Source organism: Cucurbita pepo, chromosome LG09, assembly GCF_002806865.2.
Source record: "Cucurbita pepo subsp. pepo cultivar mu-cu-16 chromosome LG09, ASM280686v2, whole genome shotgun sequence".
NCBI lineage: Eukaryota > Viridiplantae > Streptophyta > Magnoliopsida > Cucurbitales > Cucurbitaceae > Cucurbita > Cucurbita pepo.
Window position 1 is genome coordinate 4,250,596 of NC_036646.1, and position 26,993 is coordinate 4,277,588.

Below are 26,993 nucleotides of genomic sequence, written 5' to 3' on the forward strand. Positions count from 1 at the left end.
GACCCAACGTCGTTCGATGTAGGATCTCACAACCTGCTTTTTTTTAAATGAAAATTGAAGAAAATAAGACTTATCGAAGTCTTTCGTAAACTCATAGTCCGTAGACGTTTGATTCACCAAACCAAGGTTCATCTCGTGTAGTGACTGTGGACTCTTACAAGGATATTGAGTAGACGTTTGATGTATTAGACTCGGGAGCATGCATTCTCATCCGTGTCGCAATTGATTCGGTAAGCTACGTGTCCGGTGCTAAACTTATATTTAATTTTTTTTTTGGGTACTATAATTAAATTTAGAAATATGGTAGCACCAGACCATTTCAAGTTACGACATGTCGGAATTAATATATTTGTAAATAATGGGGTATAAAATTACAATCCTGTTGATGTACAGGGAGAGAATTTGTATGCACAATGGAACTGCAATTATCAGAAGAAGAGAAAGTGTTTTTGTTTAAAGAATATGATCAAATTTAGAACGCTCAAACAGAGCATCATATGAATTCTTCATGGCAACCTCATGGATTCTTGCCGTCTTAGAGGTATGCCTTCCAAGCCGTTATATCTGTCTTCGTCGATGTGCTTCGGAAGTCGTATTGGCGACGATGTCGATAAACCTGTAGAATTTGAAAACCGAACACCGGAGTAAGACAAGGTGTGTAAAAGCAGTCAACGTTTCACAGCTAGAACTCGGCGGAGAAAGGTCGATGAGCTTACTTACCATCAACCATGTCTTTTGTTTTGTGAAGAAGAAAGGTTCCTGAAAGAATAGTCACAAAGCCACATAATTCTGTGATGACTTGTGCTGGGCTCTGCCTATCCCAATCCTGAAAGTGAATGTTGTTATCGCTGTGTCGGTATTGACATCGTACGATGAACGACGCCGAAGAGGCGGAGAATGAGTCTAAAGACAGTCTAAAAGCATAAATATGTTGTGTACTTCTTAGATATGCAGATAACAATCGTATGCAACTCAATCCTCGTTGAGAAACACATCCTAATAAGTGTGTTAATTATCAATCAATTGCTAAACTTGTAACAGACCAGACCCACCGCTAATAGATATTGTCTGCTTTGACTCGTTACGTATTGCCGTCAACCTCACGGTTTTAAAACGCGCCTGCAAGGAAGAGGTTTCCACACCCTTGTAAGGAATGCTTCGTTCCCTCTCTAACTGATGTGGGATCTCACAATCCACCCCCCTTGGGGGCCTAGCGTCCTTGCTGGCACACCGCCTGGCGTTTGGCTCTGATACCATTTGTAACCGTCCAAGCCCACCACCGCTAATAGATATTGTCCGCTTTGGCTCGAAATGTATTGTTGTCAGCCTCACGGTTTTAAAAGGCATCTATTGGGGAGAGGTTTCCACACCCTTGTAAGAGATGTTTCATTCTCCTCTCCAACTGACGTGGGATCTCACAAAAACTGTCGAAACATATTATAAATATACCTTAAACATGATAACGCTTGCCAAAATGGTCAGTGATGTGAACATCACGTAGTATATGGGAGATACAACAGCAGTGTTAAAAGTATCAAGGGCCTGCAATGAGAAGGAGAAGAAAAGGTAAGCAAATACAGCATGAATCTTGATAGATCATCTTCGTTCTGTGTTAAATTATCGTATTGAAATAGGTATACATCATTTTTCAAGGTAGAAAATTGTGAGATCTCACATCGGTTGGGGAGGAGAACGAAATATTCTTTATAAGGGTGTGTAAACCTCTCCCTAGTAGACGCAAGTCTGAAAGAAAAAGCCCAAAGAGGCTAATATCTGCTAGCGGTGGGCCTGGGCTATTATAAATGATATCAGAGCCAGACACAGGGCGATGTATCAGCGAGGAGGTTGAGCCCTGAAGGGGGTGGACACGAGGCAGTGTGCTAACAAGGACGCTGGCCCCGAAGAGGGTAGATTGGGGGGTCCCATATCGATTGGAGAAGGGAATGAGTGCTAGCGAGGACGTTGAGCCCCGAAGGGGAGTGGATTGTGCGATTTCACATCGGTTGGGGCAGAGAACGAAACATTGAGTGTGGAAACCTCTCCCTAGTAGACGCATTTTAAAAACCTTGAGGGGAATCACAAAAGGAAAAGCTCAAAAACAACAATATCTACTAGCGGTGAGCTTAGGCCGTTACAAAACAGAAGTAAAAGTTGCATGAACAAGTAGCAGTAAATTTATGGATTATCAGTCAAACTACTGTATTTCTTATTATATAGCAGCAAGATTCTCTTAAACATATAAACTCCACAATATCGACAACGGGAACGAATAGGAGGGGTCGCTCAAAGATGGCAGCACGAGAAAAAGAGAGAAACTAGAAAGAAAAAAACATGGCTACCTTGTTCAGATAATTCATCTGGGTCAGCAAAAATGTGGCTACAAGTATTGCAAAAATCCAAGTTTGTGGATAAACTAGCTGGTTTACTCCAGATAATGTCAACTTCATGGCAATTCCAAGAGCTTTAACACCCATAACCTGCATAGTAATGAACCATTCAACTTTTTTTTTTCCCTAACCATGAAGAAATGATGCAAAGGAAACAAAAGCTAATGAGCAGTTCACGAAGAACGTAGCATACGTACCGATAACGAACCTAATAGGGAACAAACTCCGATATAAACCATTATGTGTGTCTCACCATATTGAGGTATAAAGTGGAATATGAGTATAACTGCAGAAGTTATGACCAGAGTTGCATACAAAAGAAAAGCTGTCATGGAAAAGAGCTCAATGTTGGTTAAGTCGAAAAGAAAATGATATACTGAAACGAAACAACTGAATCCAGGCAGCTTTGTACCTGGCTCCATTGCCATTTGCCAAACTTCGGTCACGGATTCGATCTCACGTTCTTGGGGAGCATGAAGAACAATCGTTGTGGAACCGACCACGCATAGAATACAACCAAGAACTCCAAAAATGTGTAGCTTCTCCTGTAAAATGATATGTGCAAGAACAGCACTGTAGGACGAAGAGATCCGAAATTAGGATTGAAACCAACAAAATTAAGCTTTAAGTTTGAGCAATGTTTGATCCATGCCTGATTATGATGCTGAGAGCTCCCAAAGGAGTGACTAATAAGGCTGGTGCAAATGCGTATGCCACAAAGTTAGCAATTTCTCCAACAATCACTGTTGAAATGAGAAATCCATCAGATCTAAATCCAAATTCACTTTCCAACTATGAAGAACTCATTTGATTTATGATTAATTCATAAAAATAGCAAAAATTTATAACTGTGGCCGAAGTAAAGTCCATAGAGATTCATCTAGAGTGCAAGAACGGGGAACGAAACATTCCTTATAAGGGTGTAGAAACTTCTCCCTAGTAGACGCATTTTAAAACCGTGAGGCTAACAGCAATACGTAACGGGCCAAAATGGACAATATCTGCTAGCGGTGGGCGATCTTATAAACAAAGAAGACAGAATCAAAAGAACTTTCAAGAATCAATGTTTCAACCAGTTTAAGAGAACAGATCAGTTACTTCTGAAATGGAAGATTTGATTATTACTGTTCTTCAATCTGAAATCATAAACATCAATAACCAATCGCCAAGAACGCTTAAAACTCACTTGTTATCATGCCCAACCACCACAATGGCTCGTATAAGTAAGTAAATCCGCCAGCTCCTGAAAGGATTCAATCAGCAAAATCACAACAAAACTAAAAGAAATCAAGCATGGCAGGACGCCAATCCAGAGTATAAAAAACATTATCAAATCAATTTCATATTACCATATCGGATCAAAACGTACTTCGATTCAAAAAACAGAAATCAATCGAACTAAAACGAAAAAATCCGAAACACACATTGAACATCAAACAATTTCCGAAGAATCGTACCTGCTCTGATTCCCGACGCACCGGCTTTCTTCAAGCCCTTCTTCTTGACAATGAAGCTCCCACCGATGAAGAAACTGGAAGAAAGAGCAAGAATGAGGCCTTTGGTATTGTCCGAGGAGATGCCTTCGTGCCAACTGGGAGGCTCGGCCGCCATGGCTGAGGAAGAAGCGATGAAGCAAGCAGTAGCTAGTTCATCGAGCGCTGATTCAAGGGCGTCGGTACCCACAAATGGAAATGGAAATGGGTGTAAATCGAAAGGGAAGATTTGAAGATGAATGGAGCGAAAGATTAAAGGGTTGATGGGTATGTCGGCGCTTATAAAGAGAGGCCCCGCTGGGGAGGAGAAACTGGATACAGCTGGGGGCGTTGCTTGGATTGGATCGAAATGGCTGAAAGGACAGAGAGAGAGAGAGAGGAAGAAGAAGAAATTTCCCCCTTTGCTTCTCAAATGTGATGCTAATTTTTCAAAAAAGTGTGGACTCTACTGCTAAACGGTTGATCTTAAAATTTTAAATTTAATTTTTTAACTTTCAAATTTCAAATTTATAGTAACTTACATTCAAAATATCTCACATGCTTTCCAGTCTAGGATCCTTGCTAGCATTTGTTCTCTTCTCCAATCTAATCCATGTGGGACTTTCAATCCATCCCCCTTTAGGTCCTAGCGTCCTTGCTGGTACATCGCTTCATGTCTACCCCTTTGGAGCTCAGTCTTCTTGCTGACATATTGCCTCGTGTCTGGTTCAAGGCCTAGCGTCCTTGCACACCGCCTCATGTCCACCCCCCCCTTCGGGACTCAACCTTCTTGCTGGCACATTGTCCCATGTCGGGGCTCAACGTCCTTGCTAGCACATCGCCTCATGTCCACCTTCCCTTTGGGGCTCAGCCTCCTTACTGGCACATCGTCTTGTGTTTGGTTCGCAGCCTAGCGTCATTGCACACCACCTCATGTCCACCCTCCCTTTGGGGCTCAGTCTCCTTGCTGGCACATCACCTCATGTCCACCTCCCCTTTAGGGCTCAGCCTCCTTGCTTGCACATCACCCCATGTCTGGTTCGGGACCCAGCGTCTTTGTTGACACATCACCTCATGTCTACCTCCCCTTCAGGGCTCAGCCTCCTTGCTGGCATATTGCCCCATGTCTGGTTTGGGGCCCAACGTCCTTGCTGGCATATCGCCTTATGTCCACTCCCTTCGGGGCTCAGCCTCCTTGCTGGCACATCACCTTGTGTCTGGTTCAGGGCCCAACGTCCTTGCAAACTGCCTCATGTCCACCCCCCCTTTGGGGCTCAACTTCCTTGTTGGCACATCGCCCCATGTCTAGTTCGGGCCCCAACATCCTTGCTAGCACATCGCCTCATGTCCACCTCCTTGTTGGCACATCACTCCGTGTCTGGTTCTGATACCATTTGTAAAAACTCAGGCCCACCGCCGGCAAATATTGTCTTATTTGGACTTTCCCTTACAGCGTCCCCTCAAGGTTCTTAAAACGCGTCTACTCGGGACAGGTTTCCTCGTCCTTATAAACAATGTTTTATTCTTTTAACATTAAAATAAATAAATAAATAAATAAATTTGCAACTAATGTATTAATTACAAAATTAATTTTTTAAAATTTTTTTAGAAATTTTATAATTTTTTATAATTTAATTTGCCTATAAATAGATAAATACAGTAATTGATTCTTCTCCTCTCCATATTTGAACTGACCACTCCAAGCTTTACTTTATATTTTATAAAACTTTTTATTATTCTTTTAAAAAATTGTTAATTTACCATAATTATTATGGATATGGTTTAAAGATATATCTAAAAGAATGGCTTTTTATTTTTTATGATGAATTCAATTAAATTTGTGGTTGAAAAAATTTGTAGTTTTAATGGACAGTGTTTAATTGGATTGTTAATTGAAAATTATTTTTTAATTATTTTTACTAGTTATTTATTACTTATTAATTTAAAATACTATTTTATTTTTATGTATAAATTGTATATTAAATATTTATCTCAAATATTGTAACGTAATATTAGAATAATTTAATTATGTTTAGTAAAAAATTATTTATTGACCAATTGGGTATGAAAATAAATTGAAGAAGAGATAATTTGGACAATTTTAAGAAAAGTAGTTAGGGATATTGTTTGTAAACTATTTTCTTTAAAAAAAAAAAAAAGTTTATTTTATTATTTGTTTTCAATGTTTTTGTAGGGTCACATATGTTTTTTTTTTTTTTTTTTTTTTTTTTTTTTTTTTTTTTNTATCATGTAGGTGCAAGTTTTTGGCTCGGGTGAACGACTAAGCCAAGAAGCTAGTCGGGTTTTGTTCGAGGAAAATAAAAGAGTTTGTATTTGCATATAAGGGATAACGGTGTGATGTTTGGTATCACAGTTGCACTGATTGTGTTTCTTGCTCTCGTCCTCAAGTAAGTCAGCCAACTAAAACGTAGGTTGTCGTTGGCATGGACGACATATGTTCAAGCCTCTAGCCTCGTATTTGAAAAAATGGTTTAGAAAATGGAGTCAGAGAAAATTTTAGAAACGTTTAGAAATCGATTTAAGAAAGTAATGTTATAGGCTAGAAAATAAATAAGCAACAACCACGACTTTAATAGTTGACAACTGGTCATATCAAATGAATGTCAAAGAGTCGAATTTTTGTAACACCCGCTAATCGACAACTCGATTCACAGGAGTTACCAATGACATAAATAACTTAATTCAAAAGTCAGTCGTAAAACCAAAACATTTTCATACATATCAAGTAACACATGTGAATCAAATACTTTTTACCACACAAAAATAACTTAATTCGACAACATAAAACAGACACAGAAATGGATTCCTTGGAGTCTTTAGCCCGCTAGTCCCGCTAGTCTCGTCCTCAATTGGCCTGCATCATCTATATCTTAATGAGTAATTATTACTAAGTAAATAGTTGGTAATTATTACTCTAGTTGAGTTGTCATTCATAACTTTATTACTTAAAATTTCCAGCTGTCCATTTAAACTCTCTATGTTTATTTAAAATGTTCGAACTCTGATGTAAGACTCACTCTCAATCAAATACAACTCAATTTCTCTAGCAGCCAGTGACAGCAAAAATATAGCAACGGTCAGGAATACTCATTGTTCCTAACTTAACACACAACGCATCGGTCAGGAACTTCACGGAAATTAGTAGACTACAATACTTGTATAAGTAGCTCATGACTCAACAAACAAACTATAAGCATAACTGAGTTATAACTTAGAGAGTTAATTGACAAGGAACTATACATAAACAGAAGCTAAAGCTAGTTCATTCATTGTAATTGAAATTATTTGTGCCTTCCCTTGAAAATCATATAAAAAATTACATGAGGCTACCTTCTTACATAAATACAGCACCAACAACAGTCAAGAAACCTCAATGCAACCATTATACACAGATTCTATTGTTATGAAGAGCAGAACAATGAAGAACTATACACAATACAATCCCTCGTTACTATTGTGTTCTGTAAATTCATTATGACAAAAGTTGAACTGCCGCAATCACTGGTATCTTCTCTCTTAATTTCTGTGTAACAGCCACACGAACTGTCATGACCCCAGCGGCCGGCCCTGTGATCCTAACCTTAACTATTGGCTCCTCGATACCCACAAGTTCAAGGGATCCTCCCGCCGCCCCAACAAGGTAAGGTCTTAGCTCTTCGAGTACCTAAGAAAAGGGCACAAAGAAAATTCAGCTTCCGAAGGAGTCATGGATCCATGGAGTTCATTGGAATCTACAACCAATTCAAGTGGCAAGGATGCGAACCAACTTGGATGAAAGGATAGTCAATATGAAGGGAAAAAAACGTGCATTTCTTACAGCTGGGAAAAGTTGATAACACAGTGGAGAACAATAAGTATTTCAAACAGCATCTATCAGGACGATTCAATTATACAGCGGTTGGTTCATATCATAACAAGCAAATTCATAAGTTTTAATGTCGCATTAGTATCAGGTTCATAGACCACTAATGCTGCAGGCCTAACCAAGCTGGTCGCAGTTTTGGACCAATACCAGGTAGCAAATGCATGAGAAAATCAGCCACCGGACATTGGATGCACTTAATAGACATTGCAACCAGCTTGAACTAATAGGTTCATGTTGAGGAGGATGGTTGGAAGAGGAGTCCCACATCGGCTAATTAAGGGGTTGATCATGGGTTTATGAGTAAGGAATACATCTCCTAGGGAAACCAAAAGAAAAGTCATGAGAGCTTATGCTTAAAGTGGACAATATCATACCCTTGTAGAGGTTCGTGGTTTCTAATATGGTATTAGAGTCATGACCTTAACTTAGTCATGTTAATAGAATCCTCAAATATCGAACATGGGACCCTTGAAAGTGTAGTCAAAAGTGACTCAAGTGTCGAACAAAGGGTGTACTTTGTTCGAGAGCTCAAGAGTAGGAGTCAAGGCTCGATTAAAGGGAGGTCGTTCAAGGGCTCCATAGGCCTCAGGGGAGACTCTATGGTGTACTTTGTTCAAGGGAGGATTGTTGGAAGAGGAGTCCCACATCGGCTAATTAAGGGGATCATAGGTTTATAAGTAAGGAATATATCTCCATTGATATGAGGCCTATTGTGGAAACCAAAAGCAAATCCATGAGAGCTTATGCTCAAAACAGAAAATATCATACCATTATGGAGGTTCGTGGTTCTTAACATGGTATCAGAGTCATGCCCTTAACTTAGCCATGACAATAGAATCCTCAAATGTCGAACAAAGAAGTTGGGACCCTCGAAAGTGTAGTCAAAAGTTACCCAAGTGTCGAACAAAGGATGTACTTTGTTCGAGGGCTCCAAAGAAGGAATCGAACCTTAATTAAGGGGAGGCTGTTCGAGGGCTCCATAGGTCAGAGCTTATGCTCAAAGTGGACAATATCATACCATAGTGGAGGTTCATGATTCCTAACCGTTCATTGCAGCAAGAAGTGTTGTTTTATCAAAAGTATCCAAGAAAGTGAGAGGCCATATGAAGGTTTGTCTAAGTTGGGTAAAAAGAATGCTTGCTTAATCCGACCCTCAATTTCCCAATAAACATATATATCAAAGAACCCGTGGAAGCTATACCACTGTGAAAAAAACTCCAAATGAAACAGCTCAAGCCCTCAAGCCCACCAAGAGTAGATATTATCCTTTTTGGGCTTTCCCTCAAGATTTTAAAACACGTCCATCAAGATTTTAAAATGCGTCCACTAAGGAGAGGTTTCTACACTCTTATAAGAAATGTTTTGTTCCCCTCTCCAACCGATGTGGGATCTCACACAGAAAAACAGAGGGTATAAGTTGTATCCCTTGGCTAGAGATAACAGGTGGGTGGGTGTGTACAAGGCAAAAATACGATCCAGAAACGACATATAAGTTTGCATCCAAGTGAGAATTTATTTACCTTCTCTATATTTTCCTCGTTGAGCTCCAATCCAGTTTCTTCATCCGCTACTGGTTCCACTGCAACTATTTCAGGGATCTTCTCCATCAAACGCCGTTCAATTCCCATCTTCATGGTCATAACAGAACTCGGACATGAGCCGCATGCTCCTTGTAGCTTCAACCGTACAACATTTCCATCTATTTCATGTAATGCTACATTTCCACCATCTGCAATAAGATACGGCCGAACCTCGTCCAACACACTTTCAACATTTTCTGCAGTCAGTGGCAATTCCAGTGCCGAATCGGGAGTTGCAACAGCTCTAATAACTATAAAAAACAAATTCCAAATCAAATGACAAAGATCGGTAAGCTCAAAAGAAAGAGAACTAATCGCATATCGACCCTAACAGTGAACAATTTAAGAGATGACAGTAAACAAAAACAATCCAATAGAATAAACAACCAGAACCTTATACCAATCCAAACCACTTGAATAGAACGGAAAAAGAAATCGTACCTTGGCTACGTGAGTTAAACAGCAATCGATTACGACGGGAAAGAGACGATCTCCTCCAAAGAGGACTGCAGTGGGCAAATAATAAGGTCGAAATCTACAAGAAAATCCAAAAAAAAACTCATCAATTTAGTTTTGAGGAATGAAAAAGGAAGAGCAAAATCAAAAAACGAAATGAACCTTGAAGCTACGTAAACAAGGAATTCCAAGGGTTTGCGGAGCTCTGGCGCAAGGGGAGGAATTGAAAACCACGGCATGCATATTGAACACAAATCGGTGTTCCTTCTTCAGCAATAGAGATGATTTCGACAAGAATGGATGAAGAGATTGAGAAAATCGAAGGCGTAAATGAGAGTAGGAAGGGAGAAGGAGAGGTGAAAAACGCGGGGAAATATGAACAAACAAACAGTGATTAACCTTTCGCCGCCTTACAATGTTCGATCCTTTCTTCTTTCCTTTTTCCTCTTCCCAAATTTTTTTTTAATAATTATTATTTTATGAATATAACCTAGTTCACCAACTTCTAATTATGCCAAAATAATAATAATAATAATAAACGAATAAAACCCCTCAAAATCATTTTATAATGTACCCATAACTTCAATTAATTAATTTTATTACGTTCGTTTTGAGTCTAACTCATCCATAATTGGTACGTACATGCTTCATTAATTAAAATTTGTTCATATATACGTGGTTAGAAACAAATTGTTCTTCTGTGTTTGTTTTTTGTTTTTGGAAAAGAAATCAAACAAATTGATTGGTCTAAAGTAGTTCAAATTCTATTAATAAATTTTTAAATATATATATATATATTTCATACTAAAAAACAAGACCCACAAGGAAGATACTATAGGTGTAAGCCGACGCAATCTGAAATATAGGAGTTTGGTTGGATTGAACTAGTATATTGGGTTGGATTGAGTTAATTTTTTGAAATCGAAAATGTTCCGTCCATATTTTGAGTTCATTTAACAAAATTTTGGGTTTTGACACAATTTTAGCTTCAGCCAACTTCTTGTGCAGCTCTGTGTATCTTCTTCTTTCTCGTCTTGTTGTAGAACTTGGCAAAGACTGATCCATTGTTCCTATTCCAAGAAATGGGACATGAGCACATAATTTCGGTGACGACGAGTAAGCTTTTTTGTCCGGGCAAAGTGTCGCAAAGGGAGCCAGAATTTTGATTTGGAATGTCAAGGTCTATCAAGCTTGGAGAGTTTAAAGTGTATTGGGCATGACATCTGATTTGGAATGTCAAGGTCTATCAAGCTTGGAGAGTTTAAAGTGTATTGGGCATGACATCTGACATTGATGGGGGAAAGGAACGAGTGCCAGCAAAGATGTTGGGAAAGTGGATCGTAAGATCCCACATCGGCCGGAGAGAGGAACGAATGCTAGCGAGGAAGACGTTGGCCCTAAAGGGCTGATTGTGAGATCTCATATCGATCAAGAGAGAGAAACTATGCATTCTTTATAAAGGTGTAAAAATCTCTCCCTAATAGAGGCATTTTAAAAACCTTCCGACCACAAATTCCTAGAGAATTGATCTCATAGACGGAGTCCTCTTGGTACAACATTAAAGCTCGCTACAACATGCAAAAAGAATCAAGCTTCTGTGAGAAGAAAATGGCAGAAAAAACCAAACAGATCAATTTTATTTCTTCATACCAGTCAGTACACAGTACATGAAAACTTGGACAAATAATAAGGCTACATTACTAGTTTTTCATATCTTATTCCCCAATAAACTATAGTAAATGTAAATTCTACCCTTTTCTCCATTTTATTCTTAATATTATCAGTACTTACTAACAACAAATTTTATCTTTTACGTGATCCTCCAGTTGCTGGATTTTTATCTCTTTTCTTAAAGAGTAACGAGAGCGCTGGGCGCACCATTGGCCATGTCGTGAGGACGGCGATGTAAGCGAGCAGCCAAACCGATCTACCACTCCACCGTGCAAGACAATCTGTACATTTCCTTACAGGAGTTGTGGCCGGTGTTGTATTCTTCTCTTCATATATCTCTAGTTGGTCATTCTTCCTATCATGGTCAGCCTCTTCTTTGTCCAAAATGACTCCGTCATCGGTACTAACATTCGCCGTTTCCTGGTTCGGCATGTCTTGCACAGTATCGTCTGTTGGTTCGTCGCCTACAGCAGTCACCATTCCATCTTCCAAAACACTCACGTAAGGACCCTGATCAATGGAAAAGCTCGGCGTCGGTGCTCTTGTTTTTTGCATCTGCAAGAAAGTATACGTCGAATGAGGTCAGGTTATATAGAAATCGAAGGCTTCACAGACGTTGATAAGTTTAAAATTCCTATGGTTTTTATGATAACATTGATGGAGGGATATGAAAGGGGGATTGCAACCAAGAGAAAGCTCCAATTCTAAGACAATAGGAAAAATATTGAAAGCTGAACCTTTCTTTTGGAGAGTATCCAAAGTGGATGAACCTAGCATTCCACTTGTTTGAGGTGCAAAAGAGGTCAACAAGATTGAGAATGGATGATTCCATCATGTTTGACCAAATATAAAAGGCATTTGAAACAGGAATATCATTAGGAGAGAGATCTCAGATGAACTTGTTCAATTCTCTCATACTTGTAGTAATGCAACTCCTAAGGATTTTCAGTTGATCAATCTAATAACTTCGAAATCAGTACCAATACCCCAACAATCATTACACAAAACATGAACATCTTTAATTTCTCGCCAGGAAAAAGAATATCTACCAATGTGGGAGGTAGGATCACAAGTACTGCTAATCCAACAGAAAAAGTGGTTGTCAAGGGAAAGTTTTAAGTGGTGTAAATACCACTTGGAACATCCAAAGCAATTGATATTTAACGTTCAAACCCATATGGTTGGATAATCGCCTACAATTTAACAATGGGCTGGTTTCCCATATCACCTAAGAGAATCTATAGGAATGAAAAGACATACTAAAATTCCATAAGTAAGATAAATTATAGAATTCCCGAACTTTCGAGCCGTTCGGAGCCTCCCACTTCCCCTAGAGTTCACTGCTCACTGTCTACTTTGGGGAAGTGGGAAGCTCCGAACCTCTTGAAAGTTTGGGAATCTATAATTTATCTTACTTATAGTAGAATTTTAGTAAGTGTGTTCATTCCTTTAGATTCTCTTAGGTGATCTGGGAAGCCAGCCCATTCTTAAATTGTAGGCAATAATGGTTGTCCAAGGAGTATTGCAGCTAGGTAGCTTGGATCTGTCTCAGGTATTAATAACAGAGTATGGTAAAGCATCAATCTATTCCTCTGTTTGGTTGGATAAAGGCCCATACATTTATCCATTGTTAGGGCTCTCATTATAGATTGGATAATCCATTCATGGTTCGTGAATTCTATTCCAATGCTATAATTTTATTAGGGTCATGTTACTGTACCTGCTTTATTACGCTAATGTACGGGCTGGAATGCAGGACGCCAAGGAATTCATCAACAGCTCTCGCCCACCTACAGGATATGATTTGACATGATCAATCACAATTAGATGACATTAATTCCAGATTTAGCAATCAGTAATTAACTTCTTTTTTTGGGACAATTTTATACTCAAGACAAGCGCCTTGACCCAAAATGAAAGCAGAAGATCAAGCCTTTTAATCATACATTTGGAATTTTTGCACCCTTCTATTACAACATAAAACTGCCTCATAAATTAACCTGGATCTCTCTTTACTGCTAGAGTGCTACTATCATAACTTGGAGAATTGAACAAATTCCTATTTCCGAGAGCCGTTTAGAAATGGGACCATAAATATTACCACATGCTGCTGGCAGTTATCCCTTCATAGAAAGCTAGGTGTCCTCCATGCGGAGTCGTTGCTAGAACAACGTTCCTATTTGCCCTGAAAATAATTAAACAACCAGGGTTAATCAAACTCCAAAAGAGAGAATCAAACAAGTCACAGCAATGAATTTTACTCGGCCTGCTATATAGGCGAGGAAACAAAGAATTTAGAGGATTGGAAACTATTTTGAAGAAAAATTGGTAACAGATGTCGTTGAATTATCATGTTAATGGGTACCAAAAAAAATTCTTGAGGAGATAAAAAAAGGTCATGAATTTGACCTCCTATAAAGTCATTTTATCCCCCCCATTAAGATTGATAACCTGTGCAAATTTTTGAACCCACAAATGAACTGATAAAAGATTAAATTGATAACCTGGGTCTAGTGTTGATTCAACGCTGGTTATGTTGAAAGTACAATAACTGTTATGTCAGAATGTACCTGTTGTAACTGTTGAGACTGTAAAACTTTGCACTTATTTTAGCAAAAAAAAAAAAAAAAAAAAAAAANTAAGACCCTTTTCTTCATTAAACTATCACATGGTGCAATATATTTGTAGTCAGTTAAGTAGGCAACAGAAAATAGAGAAGATATTGTTCATGCGGGTAATTTGGCCAAGAACAAGTGAGGACACTCGAACCTCCGACCTCAAGGAAAAGAGTAGATGCCAACTATGGCTCAACTCACTTTGGTCAGTCATTCACATTTGAGCAAGAGGAAGTTTGGAAAATGTTAATGGCAAAAAACTAGCTTTAGACACTGGCAAAAAAAAAAAAAAAAAAAAAAAAAAAANTAACAAGGTGAAATAGTATAGCATTACTGTCAAAAAAAGCAAGTGTATACAAGCATGAACTAGAAATAAGTCCTACCTACACTCGTCCCATGGAATGGCTTCTTTTGTGCACAATGGATCATCCAAAGCACTGATACATAGAAGTGGCACTGCCACATTTCCCACATATGTAGAACTAGAGGCGTGCCTGTAATATGCATCCACGGTCTGGGAAAGGGAAACATGTTATAGCATTTGCATAGATATGAGAACATGAGGGGATTCTTGATTTTACATGTTACAAAAAAGTAATAATAAGATAAAATAAAATCCATACTAATTTTGTAAAATTATTTTCTATTGTTTTTAATTTAAAAAATTGTATGAAAAGAAACTCCCGTTTATGTATTTTTATTTCTTTCTTCTATATATTAATTTTAAAATGTCACAAACTAGGATCAAATTATACCTTAACTGTTGATGATTATATATGAACCGATAATTTTGAAAGCACACTGAACAGTATTTCTATTTTTTGTTCTTTACCCCTTGGAAAGCTGTTTTTTTTTTTTTTTTTTTTTTTTATTATTGTCAGACCTGTTTTACGTTTTTCTTTTTTCCAAGAATTGTTGTTTAAAATTACCCTGTCAAAATAAGTATTCATAGTAAGAGTGCATGTCTTACCTCAAAATTTGCAAGGATACGTGTGGCATAGTTATCAAAATCACGAACAGAACGTGACTGCCATGAAGCAAAAATGAAAAGATCAATATGTACGTATATATGAATTATGGTTAAATAAATAAATAAAAACTTGAGTGATAAGGTTGTAAAGGTTCGTTCCAATTTCTATTTAGAACCACCAAAGAAGTAGGAAGTCCTGAAGTTGAATCTCAGAAAACCTCACTTGCAGGCCCTTAAAAGACTACTTCGATCTATTGCATTGAATGGGTGGCCAGGTAAATAATTTAAACCTATAGATATGAGCCGCACTTTTCTTCCAATCTGTTACGAAATTAATGTAACTTATAGTCTTGTATTCCTCACGTAAGGACAGCCCAATAAGTAGTTTTGTTAATATTGAATATTTTAAAAACCCAAAGCAGAATGATGGAAATCTTGGAGGTGTATAAGTTCCAGATAAATTTTAACTGATGAACTTGTGTTGACACAACAACTAAGGTATCCATCAGAAGATCATTATATCAGAGCTCGCAAAGTTTATAATGCTTGACTTAAAATATTTCCATGCTAAAGTATGATGTAAAGAGTCAAGGACCTTCTTAATGGATTCCCACTCTGTAAGTCGAGACAAGTTGGATTGATGCCTGCAGGAAATATAATTTAGTCATCACATAAGAAACCCTAACGTTGGAAAGATGTTAATGTTATGTAGGTTTAATAGTTAAGGCAGTAAATCTATCTAAGTTATCATATCAATGGGTACAAAAAAAAAAATCTTGAGGTGATAAAAAAAATTTAAACGTACAATAGTGCAAAACCTTGTAAGCCGTCAGCCAAAGCTTTATTATAAAAACCCTGAACAAGCCTGCGATTAATGAACCTGTCACAAATCTACAGAAGGAAATGGCATGTGAATTGTGTTAGACCATTAAAAACAGACTAGAAGCTTGGGTCCTGCCATTATACTGACATTGGGACGAGCTTCACGCACACATTGAGTCCTGAGAGAATGGATGAGCAAGGACACTCATGACTATAAGATAAATTGAACAACTCTATTACTTTATCTGTATCACAAGTATAGAAGGAAAAGTAGAAAGTAAATTAATATCAGTCCATCAGGTTTGCAGACTGTACTCGTCTCAATTTTGCTACAAACCTAAGAACAACTTCCACGCAAAGTCTTCTTAAAAAAAGACGCAAATCAGTTAAAAAAAAGAGTTGTGATGGGCATAGACTAAACGATCTTGAGATCCATTCAATAGCCTCTCTACACATGCTAATATGAACGTGCATCACAACGAGGGAAAAAAAAAACATTCGGGAAATTAAGATATAAAATAAAAGTCCAGAAAATAGACTGGCAGAATAAATAAGATGGGTTCTAGTATACCACCAAAATAACTTAGATTGCCTTGAGAATATTGGAAAAAGAATCTTTAGAGATACAATCCATTAAAGTATAACAAATCTTACATGGTTGTTCAGAACACAATTGGCATTATTTAGAAAATAAATTAACGATGAAAAAATATTGTGAAAGCAACAATCAAATCAAAATTTCAATATCTGAACAAAGAATGAAAAAGAGATGGTGAACCCAATAGATGAATGAACTTCTATTGAGTATAAAAAGTTGGTGATTCAAAAAATGTGATACAAAAACCTTCTTGGAAGTACACATGTATGGAGAAGAATTAAACCTATTTGAGGTCTAACAACTTAAAAACTAAAAAAATAATATAAAAAACACTTGTGTTAAATGTTTAAAGTGAAACTTACGACTTAATACTGAACAGTTGAATCTAAGAATAAAGAAGAAACTTAAAAGACTCAAAACTGAAATTTAATTATGAAACTCCTCAAATCTCAACACTCGTCGAGGTTTTTCTTTGCCACAACCCAAGTGTGTCGTTGAAACACAAACTATCTGACAGTTCTCTTTTTCTCCCCTTCCTACAATAAATAAAATTGACTTTTATGTGCTTTGTTATCCCATATTGTATCGGATTGAAGAAACTGGCAGACTGGCTATCTCAAAACCTTTTTGTAGGTTCTTTTGGCTTAAATCCAAAATCACCCAGCAAGTTATGAAGCCATATTGCTTGATTTGCAGCTGGTACAGAAATTTCAACTTCAACCATAGATTCAGCCACAACTTCTAGTTTACTTGAAGTTCCAAGAGAAACAACATCACTAAAAATACTTTTAAATCCATCAACAGCCAGTCCAATCACTATTAGCACATCCAATCAACTTTAAGTCCCGTGCAACAAATATTAAGTCAAACCGAGATGTCATTCTCAAGGTTTTATACTTGTAATTGATCTTAATTTCAACTAAACTTGCATGCTTCTTGAAAGTATCAAAAACTTGAGTTCCTCCATCAAAAAATATTCTCAAGTCATCCGAGTAAAAGAATCAATAAATGGAATCAAATATTTATTATTCCCAAAAGATGTGTTGCACATGAGACTGCAAATATCACTATGCACACCAATTTGAGCTTTTCTTTGGCTCTATAACTGCAATCTTTTGGAAAGAAAAATAGTCCATACATCTTCGGTTCTTGGGCAACTTTCACAAATCTAATCAAATAAGGTAAAATTTGAAAATTCATCAACCACATTAGATGAGACCAAAGCATTGATGTCACGCTTTGCCTTCTTCCACTTTGGCATTTAGGGCTCATGACATAAAGTGTCACCATTCAGAATGAAAGCATTGTCAACCATGCTGACCTTTGCAATCTCTAGTCTTGGTTGGTCCTAAATAACACGAACTTGAACCTTGAAAACTTGTTATGCAACAATTGAGCAATACCAAGCAAGTTTTGAGATAATCTTGAAGTATCTGAAACATTGAATATCTTCTTTTCACCTTGCTTAATATGCATAATGACAATACCTTTACCCTTCAACTAGCATCATCTTGTCATGTCCAAGAATGATCTTAGGCTTTAAAGAACTACCAACTTGGCTAAACAAATTGATATATTTAGCCATGTGCATAGTACATCCATGTCAATAGGTCAGGAGGTTGGCTCTTCGTCATCAACATGAGAAGCCATAAACAATAAGTTTGTTTCTTGATTACTGTCGGAACAACTTGCTTGTTCCTAAGAATGTTGTTGGGTTTGGTTTTTCTTGGCATAACTTCTCTGTATGACTATCCTTGTTGCAATAATCACAATGATAGATTTACTTATTTTTGGACCAACATTTCTTCTCAGCTTGGTAGGTCAAAGAGGAAATTTATCTTTTCTTGATGCTCCTTTTTCCTTGTACCCCTGATCTTTGGTTGCCTATCTATCTTCTGCACTAGGTTTCTTGCCTTTAGTTTTGGCATGAATGAATTAACATGCTCTTCATTACACATTGTATCTCTTAATTAACTCATCTATAAAGAGAGTAATCAAATCAAAAGACTTTTCTATAGTTGAGATCTTTGACTCAAATTTGTTGGGAACACTAACAATTGTATTTTCCATAACCCTTAAATCTGAAATTTTCACCAGCGAAACTTATCCCATCACTTTTGTTGTGTAGTCCCTGCCAAAATCTAAATCCTCCATTTTTATCATCTTAAACTCTCTTCAAAGTCAATAATTTGATAGCTTTCACCCCGGCACTTCTTTTCAAATTCTTCCAGCAATTTATCCCAAGCTTCTTTTTTCATTTTAGAATCATTAATTAGCAAATATAAGACCACATAAAATGGCATGAATCACAGCTAAAGCCTTGGGCTTCTTTAATTTCTCCTTTTCAGGTAGTCTGATCTAAGTCAAAGTCGGATTTTCTCCCAATGGGTGAGGACCAGCATCATCAGTTGAAACAGACTCACATATGCCAAGTGCCTTGAGATAGGATTGCATATTAACAATCCAAAATAGGAAGTTTTCACCATTAATACGTGAAGAAGAGGTTACAAAAGTAGAAAATATTTTTTAAAATACAAAAATTGAATTTCTCACCCTCAAATAAAATTATAGCCTTTTAAATCGAAGGCTCTTATACCACTATTGAGAAAAAAAATGAACGATGAAAAAAATATTGTGGAAGCACTAATCAAATCAAAATCTCAATGTTTGTGGAACAAAGAGAATGAAAATGAGAGAATGGAATCCAATAAATGAATTAACTTCTATTGAAGTATTAAAAAAATTAGTGATACAAAACCTTCTTGGAAGTCCACACTTATATAGAGAGAAGAAATAAACGTATTCAAGATCTAACAACTTAAAAAGTTAAAAATAATAAAAACAACATTAATGATATATGTTTAAAGTGAAAACTTACGACTTAAAACTGAAAAAATAGAATCTAACAATAAATAAAATAAAATAAAAACTTAAAATACTCAAAACTGAAATTTATTAAAAAAAAAAACAAATACAAAATAATTTAAAACAATGAAATGCNCCCAAGGCGAGCAAATAGCAGCAGCACCGGAAATGGGGACATTAGCACCGTCCTCTCCAAGGTATTTTACCTGAAGGAAGCAGTATAAGTTGGTAAAGAAAAAAACAAAATTATGCATAAGACTAATTTTACGAGCTTCTCCAAGCTAATATAGTGTGTGCATAGTCTATTAAGAAATCAATTCCCAACTATGTATAATAAATATTCAAGGTTATCAAGACTAAGCAGCACCTTGACGGCCCATTTTGGTAACGTACTCATTTCATTTCCTACTTCTTATTTATGAAATAAATATATTTAGTAACTATTTTTGTTTCCAGTTTTCTCTTTCTTTTATATTAAAAATATATAAAATATATTTGGTGACCATTTCTTGTTCTCTTAAGTTTTTAATTACAAAATAAAAAGTTTACATGGAAATTAATTTCTTAAAGTATATTTATTATGCATTTTATAAGTCCAAAAGGATAATATCCTGCTTTTATTTATATTTTAAAAAGAAAAACTTGATACAAGAGCAAAAAAACAAAATAATAAGAAACTAGATTTTGTTACTTTCAAATTTATACATAATTTGAGAACGTTTCTTAAACATGAGAAACAAGATACAAAAACAATTACCAAGCACTAATGTTTATCAAACATTTTGAAAGTTAGATAAGAAGATGGAATAAAGATTTTCAGACTCCACAATAAAAAATTTCCCATTGATCCCAAAACAATGTTCTGGCTTCTTAAACTAGGACAACGTAAGATTACCAATCCAGAAGAATTTATGAGCAAACTTGAGTCCATCCTACTTTTATACGTCTCCTGACTTCAGGATAATATCCAATGCAGTCAAGAAAACATGAATTTATAAAGTGCTTAACAGGTAAATACTTATACCAGAACGTTTGCGCCAATACTAGTTCCAACAACAAACAGAGGGACTTCTGGATGTTGACTATGAATATGGCCAACCACTCTCCTTATATCCTCTGTCCACGCAGCNCTAGTCACTCTACTGATCCCAGAGAAGATCGTGATACAAATTCAAGAGCATTCAAGAAGTTGCCAGTAACGAAAATTTACGGCACAAGAAAGAAGTTCAAGGCCAGAAAATNACGCAGCATTATAGACACGTTCAGACTGACCAAAAACCAACGATTACCAAGATTTCAGTTAAGTAAGATATATCAGATATACTGAACTCCATAATATAAATTTAGAAAAAAAAAAACATCTGGAAAATCTTATTATTGTGATGTAGTAAGATTAGTGGTTAATAGATATTACTCTTGGTTAATTCCTTTTAAATCTTATCATCTCGAAATTTAAAGTTTTTTTTTTAAATTCTCTATAAATAGAGAATTGCCCTCTTGTATTCTTTACCTTTTTTGTTGATAATAAAGATTCTTGATAGACTTCTTGGAGAGAATTCTACTTAGTCACTTAGGCTACTCCAAATTGTTCAACAGCTCCCACTTACTTACAAAGAATACCTTTTAGAGTATTCTCTTTTCAAGAAGGAAGAAGAAACGATAAGCACATTTAATGAAGATTTATAACACAAGAAATGTGACAAAGATAAGATGTAACTATCCATATAGGCAAGAAAACCACAAGCACATCAAAAAAAAAAAAAAAAAAAAAAANAGTGCTAAAATTTCAACTAGCTATTCAAAAGATGGATTTCAACATAACAACTCTGCCCATACTCAATTTCTTCAAAAATACTATTAAGATTTAGATTCAAATTCTTATTCTAGTCACTCTACTGATCCCAGAGAAGATCGTGATACAAATTCAAGAGCATTCAAGAAGTTGCCAGTAACGAAAATTTACGGCACAAGAAAGAAGTTCAAGGCCAGAAAATTTTCCATCAAATGTGGACCACGGCCAATGGAGGCAAAAGTAGAAGGAAATCGGAACCAACACTTGCAAATGGAGGAAATCAGAGAAAGGTTGATGGACTTTGAGCCTATGTTGGGGAAAGTAATTCACAATTTGGATCATTTTTCAACAAATTGACAAATTCAATGCAGAGAAATATTCACCCTAAGACAAGGACTCACAGATCATATGAGAATGATTCAAGAAAATACCATGGGGAGGCCTCTTGAACATCAATTTTCAAGATTCATGAATCAAGATTATGAATTTTGAGAAAAGAAGATTTCTACCATGGACATACACCAAAATCGTGGAGAAAGACAAGAAAAAAATGCTCCAAGAACAGAAAGCCCACCTTCCAAAAAATGTTAGGAACCTTTTTCATCATGATAAACTTCATGAATGCGGAAATGAAGTTTTCTTAGTTCTAGATTCCAATTGTTCTAGCAAAGAATAAGGTTCTTTTTCCCCATGGATTCGATGTTAACAATTCTGATTCTTTTTCAGCAAAGAAAAGGAGTGTTTTGTAAAATTTGAAAATTATTTTGACGAGGCAAATGAAGTTGAGAAAGAAATGATAGACAGTTGACCATTCTTTATATTTGGCTCAATTGCTCTTTGATGAAGTGCAAGGACATAATTCTTTAATCGTTCAAGAATATATACAAACAAAACAAGAAATTAAGAAGGAGAATGAGAAGGAAGCCAACAATATGATGTAGGATTTGTTGTTAATCAGATATTACTCTTAGTTAATTCCTTTTAATATCTTTTTAGTATTTTAATGCTTAAACTGTTTAGCAATTCTCTATAAATAGAGAGTCTCCGTTTAGTATTCTTCACCTCTTTGATTGATAATAAAGATTCTTGATAGACTTCAAGGATAGAACTGTCCTTAGTCACTTAGGCTACACCACATTGTAGGAAAATAATGCATCAATACAGTGGACTGAACCTCATGCTACCAATTCCTTGAGGATGTCCTTCCTTTAGGTTAAAGGTACTTGTTCAGTAACGCATATGCAGTCACACAATACGCAGCTAAATTAAACAAATTGTACATTACAGCAAATGAATGGGTTCCATGTAGATTCTCTTTATTCCCCGGCACTTTTTTTTTGTAGAAGAAACAATTTCAATGAGCATGAAATTGGAAAAGAAGGGGGAACCCCCAAGAAAGATGATTCCCCAGCATACTCTTTTGCGTACAACTTTCTAAGACATTTGTTTGCTTGTTTACACTCACGAACTACAAATAATACCTCGTCATTTTTTTTTTTTGGTAAATTACTTTGGCGTTCAGTAGAGAACTTTTCCCAATTAGAGCCTTTCACAGCTTCAGCCAAAAGTTTTTTGTTTCTTATTTTTTGAAAATTAAAGACTAAATGTGAATGCCATAAGTTGACATAAAGCTTTCTAGAGACAATTATTCTTAAGCATGGAACTCAAACAAGCTTCTGTGCAGCAAAACATGATGAATTCAATCAATCTCGTCAAGACAATGCGTGCTTTAGACATACAGAAAAGTTATCTACGCTTCAAGAATTCTTAATCCATGAATGTTAAAATATATATAAACACAGAAAAAATCATACAAAGATTAAGAGTTCAAGATGCAAGAAAAAATGTTATGATTTTGAAAATTTTGCAAGAGATGTCAATTGGATGCACACTACAGAAAAAAGCCAATGAAAAAAGTGAAAATTGCAAAATTTTGCTCTTGTGGTTGCCATTGTTCTATTTTGCATATCATACTCTGGTTTTTACTAACGATTTCAAAAACTCATAATTTTTAAGTTATGAACTATTTTCAAATTTGCAAACACAAGTGTTTGAAATCATTTGTAATATACAAATCACAGAGGTATAATTTGAAATTATCTCTTAATTCAAACAAGTCGAGACTGAGTGGAAGGTGTTATGTAGCATTTGGCATAACGTCCAGCATCCCTATTTGAAGGTTAAAGCCATGCCTACAGTGTTTAATTAATAGCCCTACAGTGTTTAATTAATAGCAATCTTACAGTTAGTGATATGCCACCAAGACCACGATGGTTGCTCACGACAACATTCCATCCACGTTTTGCAATCCTGAATGCCAAATGCTTAATGTACTGCGGAAAGAGGACACCTTCGTAAGCCCAACAAAACAACCAGACATATATAAAAACTTTGGCCAAATGCTAGCACTGAAAAAAAAATCATGATAATACTCCCTGTTCGAACTCCATCATTTATTTTCACACGCCTACTCTGAGTTAGTATTGCAGTTGTAACAAGAGAAAAGAAAAAAAGAAAAGAAAAATTATTGCGCATTATTATCATAGTTTCAATAATTCCTTTCACATTCTACTAAATACAAAATTCTACATCAAGATATCGAATAATTAGAATAGACGAGTCTTGTTTTAAGTTGCCATCACCATACTCATATGTACTTGTAACTTCATATATTTAATGACATATTTTCCATAAAGAAGAATTTGTGTCTCTTGATCATAAATGTGTTATATCAAACATTTCATTTTATTGAAACTACCTTTTTATATATAACTACTAACTTTTAAGCCAACTTGAGCATAGCTCAACTATACCCTCAACCATGAGGTTAGAGGTTTGAATCCTCACACTTCTTAAATTATGATGTATTTTCCCCTCTCCTGAACTCTGATATGCACGTGACATTTCAGATGAAAAAGACATAATAATTTGATAATTCTTTTATTCTATTAACTGAAGAAAATAATCACTAATGATGATAATAATATGGCATCTCAAATAAAGATCCTTCCCTGTGCAAACATATATACCGGGGAAAAAGAAGAAAAAGAAAAGAAAATTCATTGGAAAATTCAGGCAATAAGAATAAATAAATAAATTTGGCAATACACCCGTTGTGAATATGAAATATAACTTACAGCTGCTGTAGAGTCACTGGTTAATCCAGGAATGACTATAACAGTTGGTATTTTCTCATTGTCAGAAGTGCTCACATTCACGTCATAGCCATCACATTTAACTGCACAAGAGGGTACAAAGTTAGGGAAGTATCCCATAACATCACTTTGATTACTGAAAAATCCTGATGTCTTCTATCTGCTAATAGATGAACATCAGCGTGGTTGATTTAATGGAAAATATAATATTCGTCCAAATAGATCAGTGACATTTTGATCCCACAGATAACTGATATTTAGTCGAGACCTTTGAAATTTATGCCTTAGGCTCAAGAAGGTAAAGCACAAATTCTAACCCTTGAACTTCCTTACTTTTGTTTGTAAGAAATTTATAAAAAAGACTTGCATTAACATGAGGGTACACTAGGACTTAAAATTTTGCGATTCATGTCTCATCATGAGATGGCAAGAAAAACAACATCAACCAACTGCCTATAATTTGTAAAAGATAAAACCCAACAAAATGACAAATAGAACATGAGTTGTAGTTAGCTCATTTATTTTTGTCACTAAAGACTTATAAGAACACAAAAGACTAGTGATAAAGATAATGTTGCTGATAATTTTGAAAAGACCTGCATAAACATTGGATAAAAAGGAGGGTGTAAGTTTTTAAAAAAATGTGACAACACTTTCAGTTTTTAATGCATAATAGTTAATACTAAAAGCACCCAACTGTTTTGGAAATAGAAAAAGTAAGATGCCAAAGAAGTATTTCAATAGTATAAAATTCTGTCATTCTTTTATAAATATTTGATCAGTACACTCTTTGAAAATACTTCTAAATATTTCAATGGTTAAAATTCAATAAGTTGCAAGTTCTAAGAAAACAGGATTTGTAAAGGTAAATAAAAAAAGATCCTTCTGAATTAAAAAAGAAAAAATGATTAGGCAATATCGAGATTGGCACAACAAACAAATACTCCTTTTAATCATTCAGAAACATCAGAAACACAATGCATTACTGCGATCAGAGACAATAGACAAAATAGAGAACGTAAGAACGAAATAGACAGAATAGAGTAATTAAGAACATTCTTAACTAATGAGGGAATGAATTAAACCTACCATCAGAGCCCCTTAGCCAATCCAAAGCAATTGTTCCACCATCAGGTACCCGGAATAACTGTCTGGAGAAAAAACATGGGTCCAATTATATATAAAAATGGAAGAAAAGTAACGATTGAAATATAAAAAATCAACATTGAAGGTTCCGATTATGTCATAATGAATAGTGTAAGGAGCCAAGATTACCCGCCAGGATATTTTAGAAGCTTACGATACAAAATTTTATTTACAATATTGAAACAACAGAAAATTTAATGCTAGACTACTAGTTGAATTTTCTTTTAAATCCCCTATAATTATTTTGAGGTCTCTTTTCCACTTATATTCAATCTTCTGGAAAATCAGCACACATATTGAAAGCAAACAGCGTTGATCTCATTCATAGTCAGATCAAGCAGTAGAATCTTTGATGTTCCGCAAAGTGATAATCACATATAGCTACAGTGTGATCCTGGAAAGAAGCCTCATGACTTAGTGAAGATTCTAAGTACGTCGGATAACCGACATCTTTTCATTCTCTCTTTCCTTTCTTCATTCATGATCATTTACTTATTCATTTGGTTAAATCCTAAACGAAAATCATAAACGCGAACAGTAACAGCAGACCTTTTATAGGAGACAGGAGGACACTTGCCAACAATACTGAGGAAAATAGTCTGGAGATGAGGACTGCAAAGCCATGGAGTGGAGGAGAACCTGAGGGGAAGGAAATGAATAGAATGGCGAAGGAAGAAGAATCAGAAATGAAGAGAACATGAGAAGCAGAAAGAAGAAGAAGAAGAAGAAGAAGAACAAACCTGCCATGAAGAATCCGGCACTTGGAAACAACGGACTCGTAGAATTCGGCGTCGGATGCAACGATGGAAACGCGGTCGCCGGTGAAGGCATGGAAGAAATCGTGAAGAAAATGAATCTCGAAGAAGTTGTAGAGGAAGATGAAGAAGAGGATGAAGAGCGCAGAGAGAAGGTGAGAGAGGGGAATGAGAGAAAGCGATGTGAAGAGAATTTGATAGGGAGAAACGGCATTGGAGGTGTCGGAGCCGGAGGAATCCATGAGAATTGGATTAGCGGGAGAGCTGGTTTCAGTTGAACGCCCAGAGAGTTAATTAACGAAATAAAGATGAAAGAGATGAGCGCCGAGCCGGACTAAAAGGATACGAAAGAGTCAAATTATAAATTTAATATTTAATTTTGTTTTTATTAATAGTCAAAACTAATTTCTAACTATTTTTATCCAAATTAATTTTAAATTTTAATTATAATTTATACCTATGATCATTCCCTAAATTAGCCAAGGCGAGCCCAATAATCCTCCCCTTAATCGAGGTTCGACTCCTTTATTTGAAGAAACAAAGTACACCATTTGTTTGACACTTTAGTCACTTTTTTACTACACCTTCGAGACTCAAAATCTTTGTTCGGAGGATTCTATTGTTATGGCTAAGTTTAGGGCATGACTCTGCTACTTAGGAATCACGGATCTACACAATGTTATGCATTTTGAGTATAACTCTTATCAATTAATTAATGTATATTTATCATAATAATATAACAATAATAACATATATATATATATATATATATATATATATATATATATATATATATATATATATATATATATATATATATATA

The 26,993-nt window shown here is 35.8% G+C and overlaps 3 protein-coding genes across 3 annotated transcripts; all 3 read right to left on the reverse strand.

The window, feature by feature from the left end:
* Positions 1-317: 317 nt before the first annotated feature.
* Positions 318-4,317, reverse strand: LOC111802725 (probable magnesium transporter NIPA4). Its single transcript, XM_023687194.1, has 9 exons — positions 3,845-4,317; positions 3,574-3,630; positions 3,040-3,130; positions 2,800-2,960; positions 2,585-2,712; positions 2,340-2,477; positions 1,450-1,542; positions 721-826; positions 318-616 (listed from the first exon to the last, which is right to left on the reverse strand). Exons 1-9 carry the CDS (start codon positions 3,996-3,998, stop codon positions 507-509), a joined length of 1,038 nt encoding a protein of 345 aa, XP_023542962.1. The 5' UTR covers positions 3,999-4,317; the 3' UTR covers positions 318-506.
* A 2,804-nt stretch (positions 4,318-7,121) lies between these two features.
* On the reverse strand, positions 7,122-10,229 carry LOC111801380 (nifU-like protein 2, chloroplastic). Its single transcript, XM_023685358.1, has 4 exons — positions 9,944-10,229; positions 9,767-9,860; positions 9,266-9,576; positions 7,122-7,544 (listed from the first exon to the last, which is right to left on the reverse strand). Exons 1-4 carry the CDS (start codon positions 10,022-10,024, stop codon positions 7,353-7,355), a joined length of 678 nt encoding a protein of 225 aa, XP_023541126.1. The 5' UTR covers positions 10,025-10,229; the 3' UTR covers positions 7,122-7,352.
* A 1,161-nt stretch (positions 10,230-11,390) lies between these two features.
* LOC111802326 (embryogenesis-associated protein EMB8-like) lies at positions 11,391-26,497 on the reverse strand. The gene is made up of 15 exons (XM_023686646.1): positions 26,156-26,497; positions 25,965-26,054; positions 25,359-25,420; positions 24,252-24,352; positions 23,358-23,447; positions 20,565-20,589; positions 20,347-20,444; positions 19,452-19,528; positions 15,843-15,929; positions 15,633-15,681; positions 15,038-15,094; positions 14,451-14,581; positions 13,554-13,637; positions 13,173-13,242; positions 11,391-12,007 (listed from the first exon to the last, which is right to left on the reverse strand). The coding sequence occupies exons 1-15, from the start codon at positions 26,410-26,412 to the stop codon at positions 11,585-11,587; spliced, it is 1,701 nt and encodes a 566-aa protein (XP_023542414.1). The 5' UTR covers positions 26,413-26,497; the 3' UTR covers positions 11,391-11,584.
* Between the last annotated feature and the right edge of the window lie 496 nt (positions 26,498-26,993).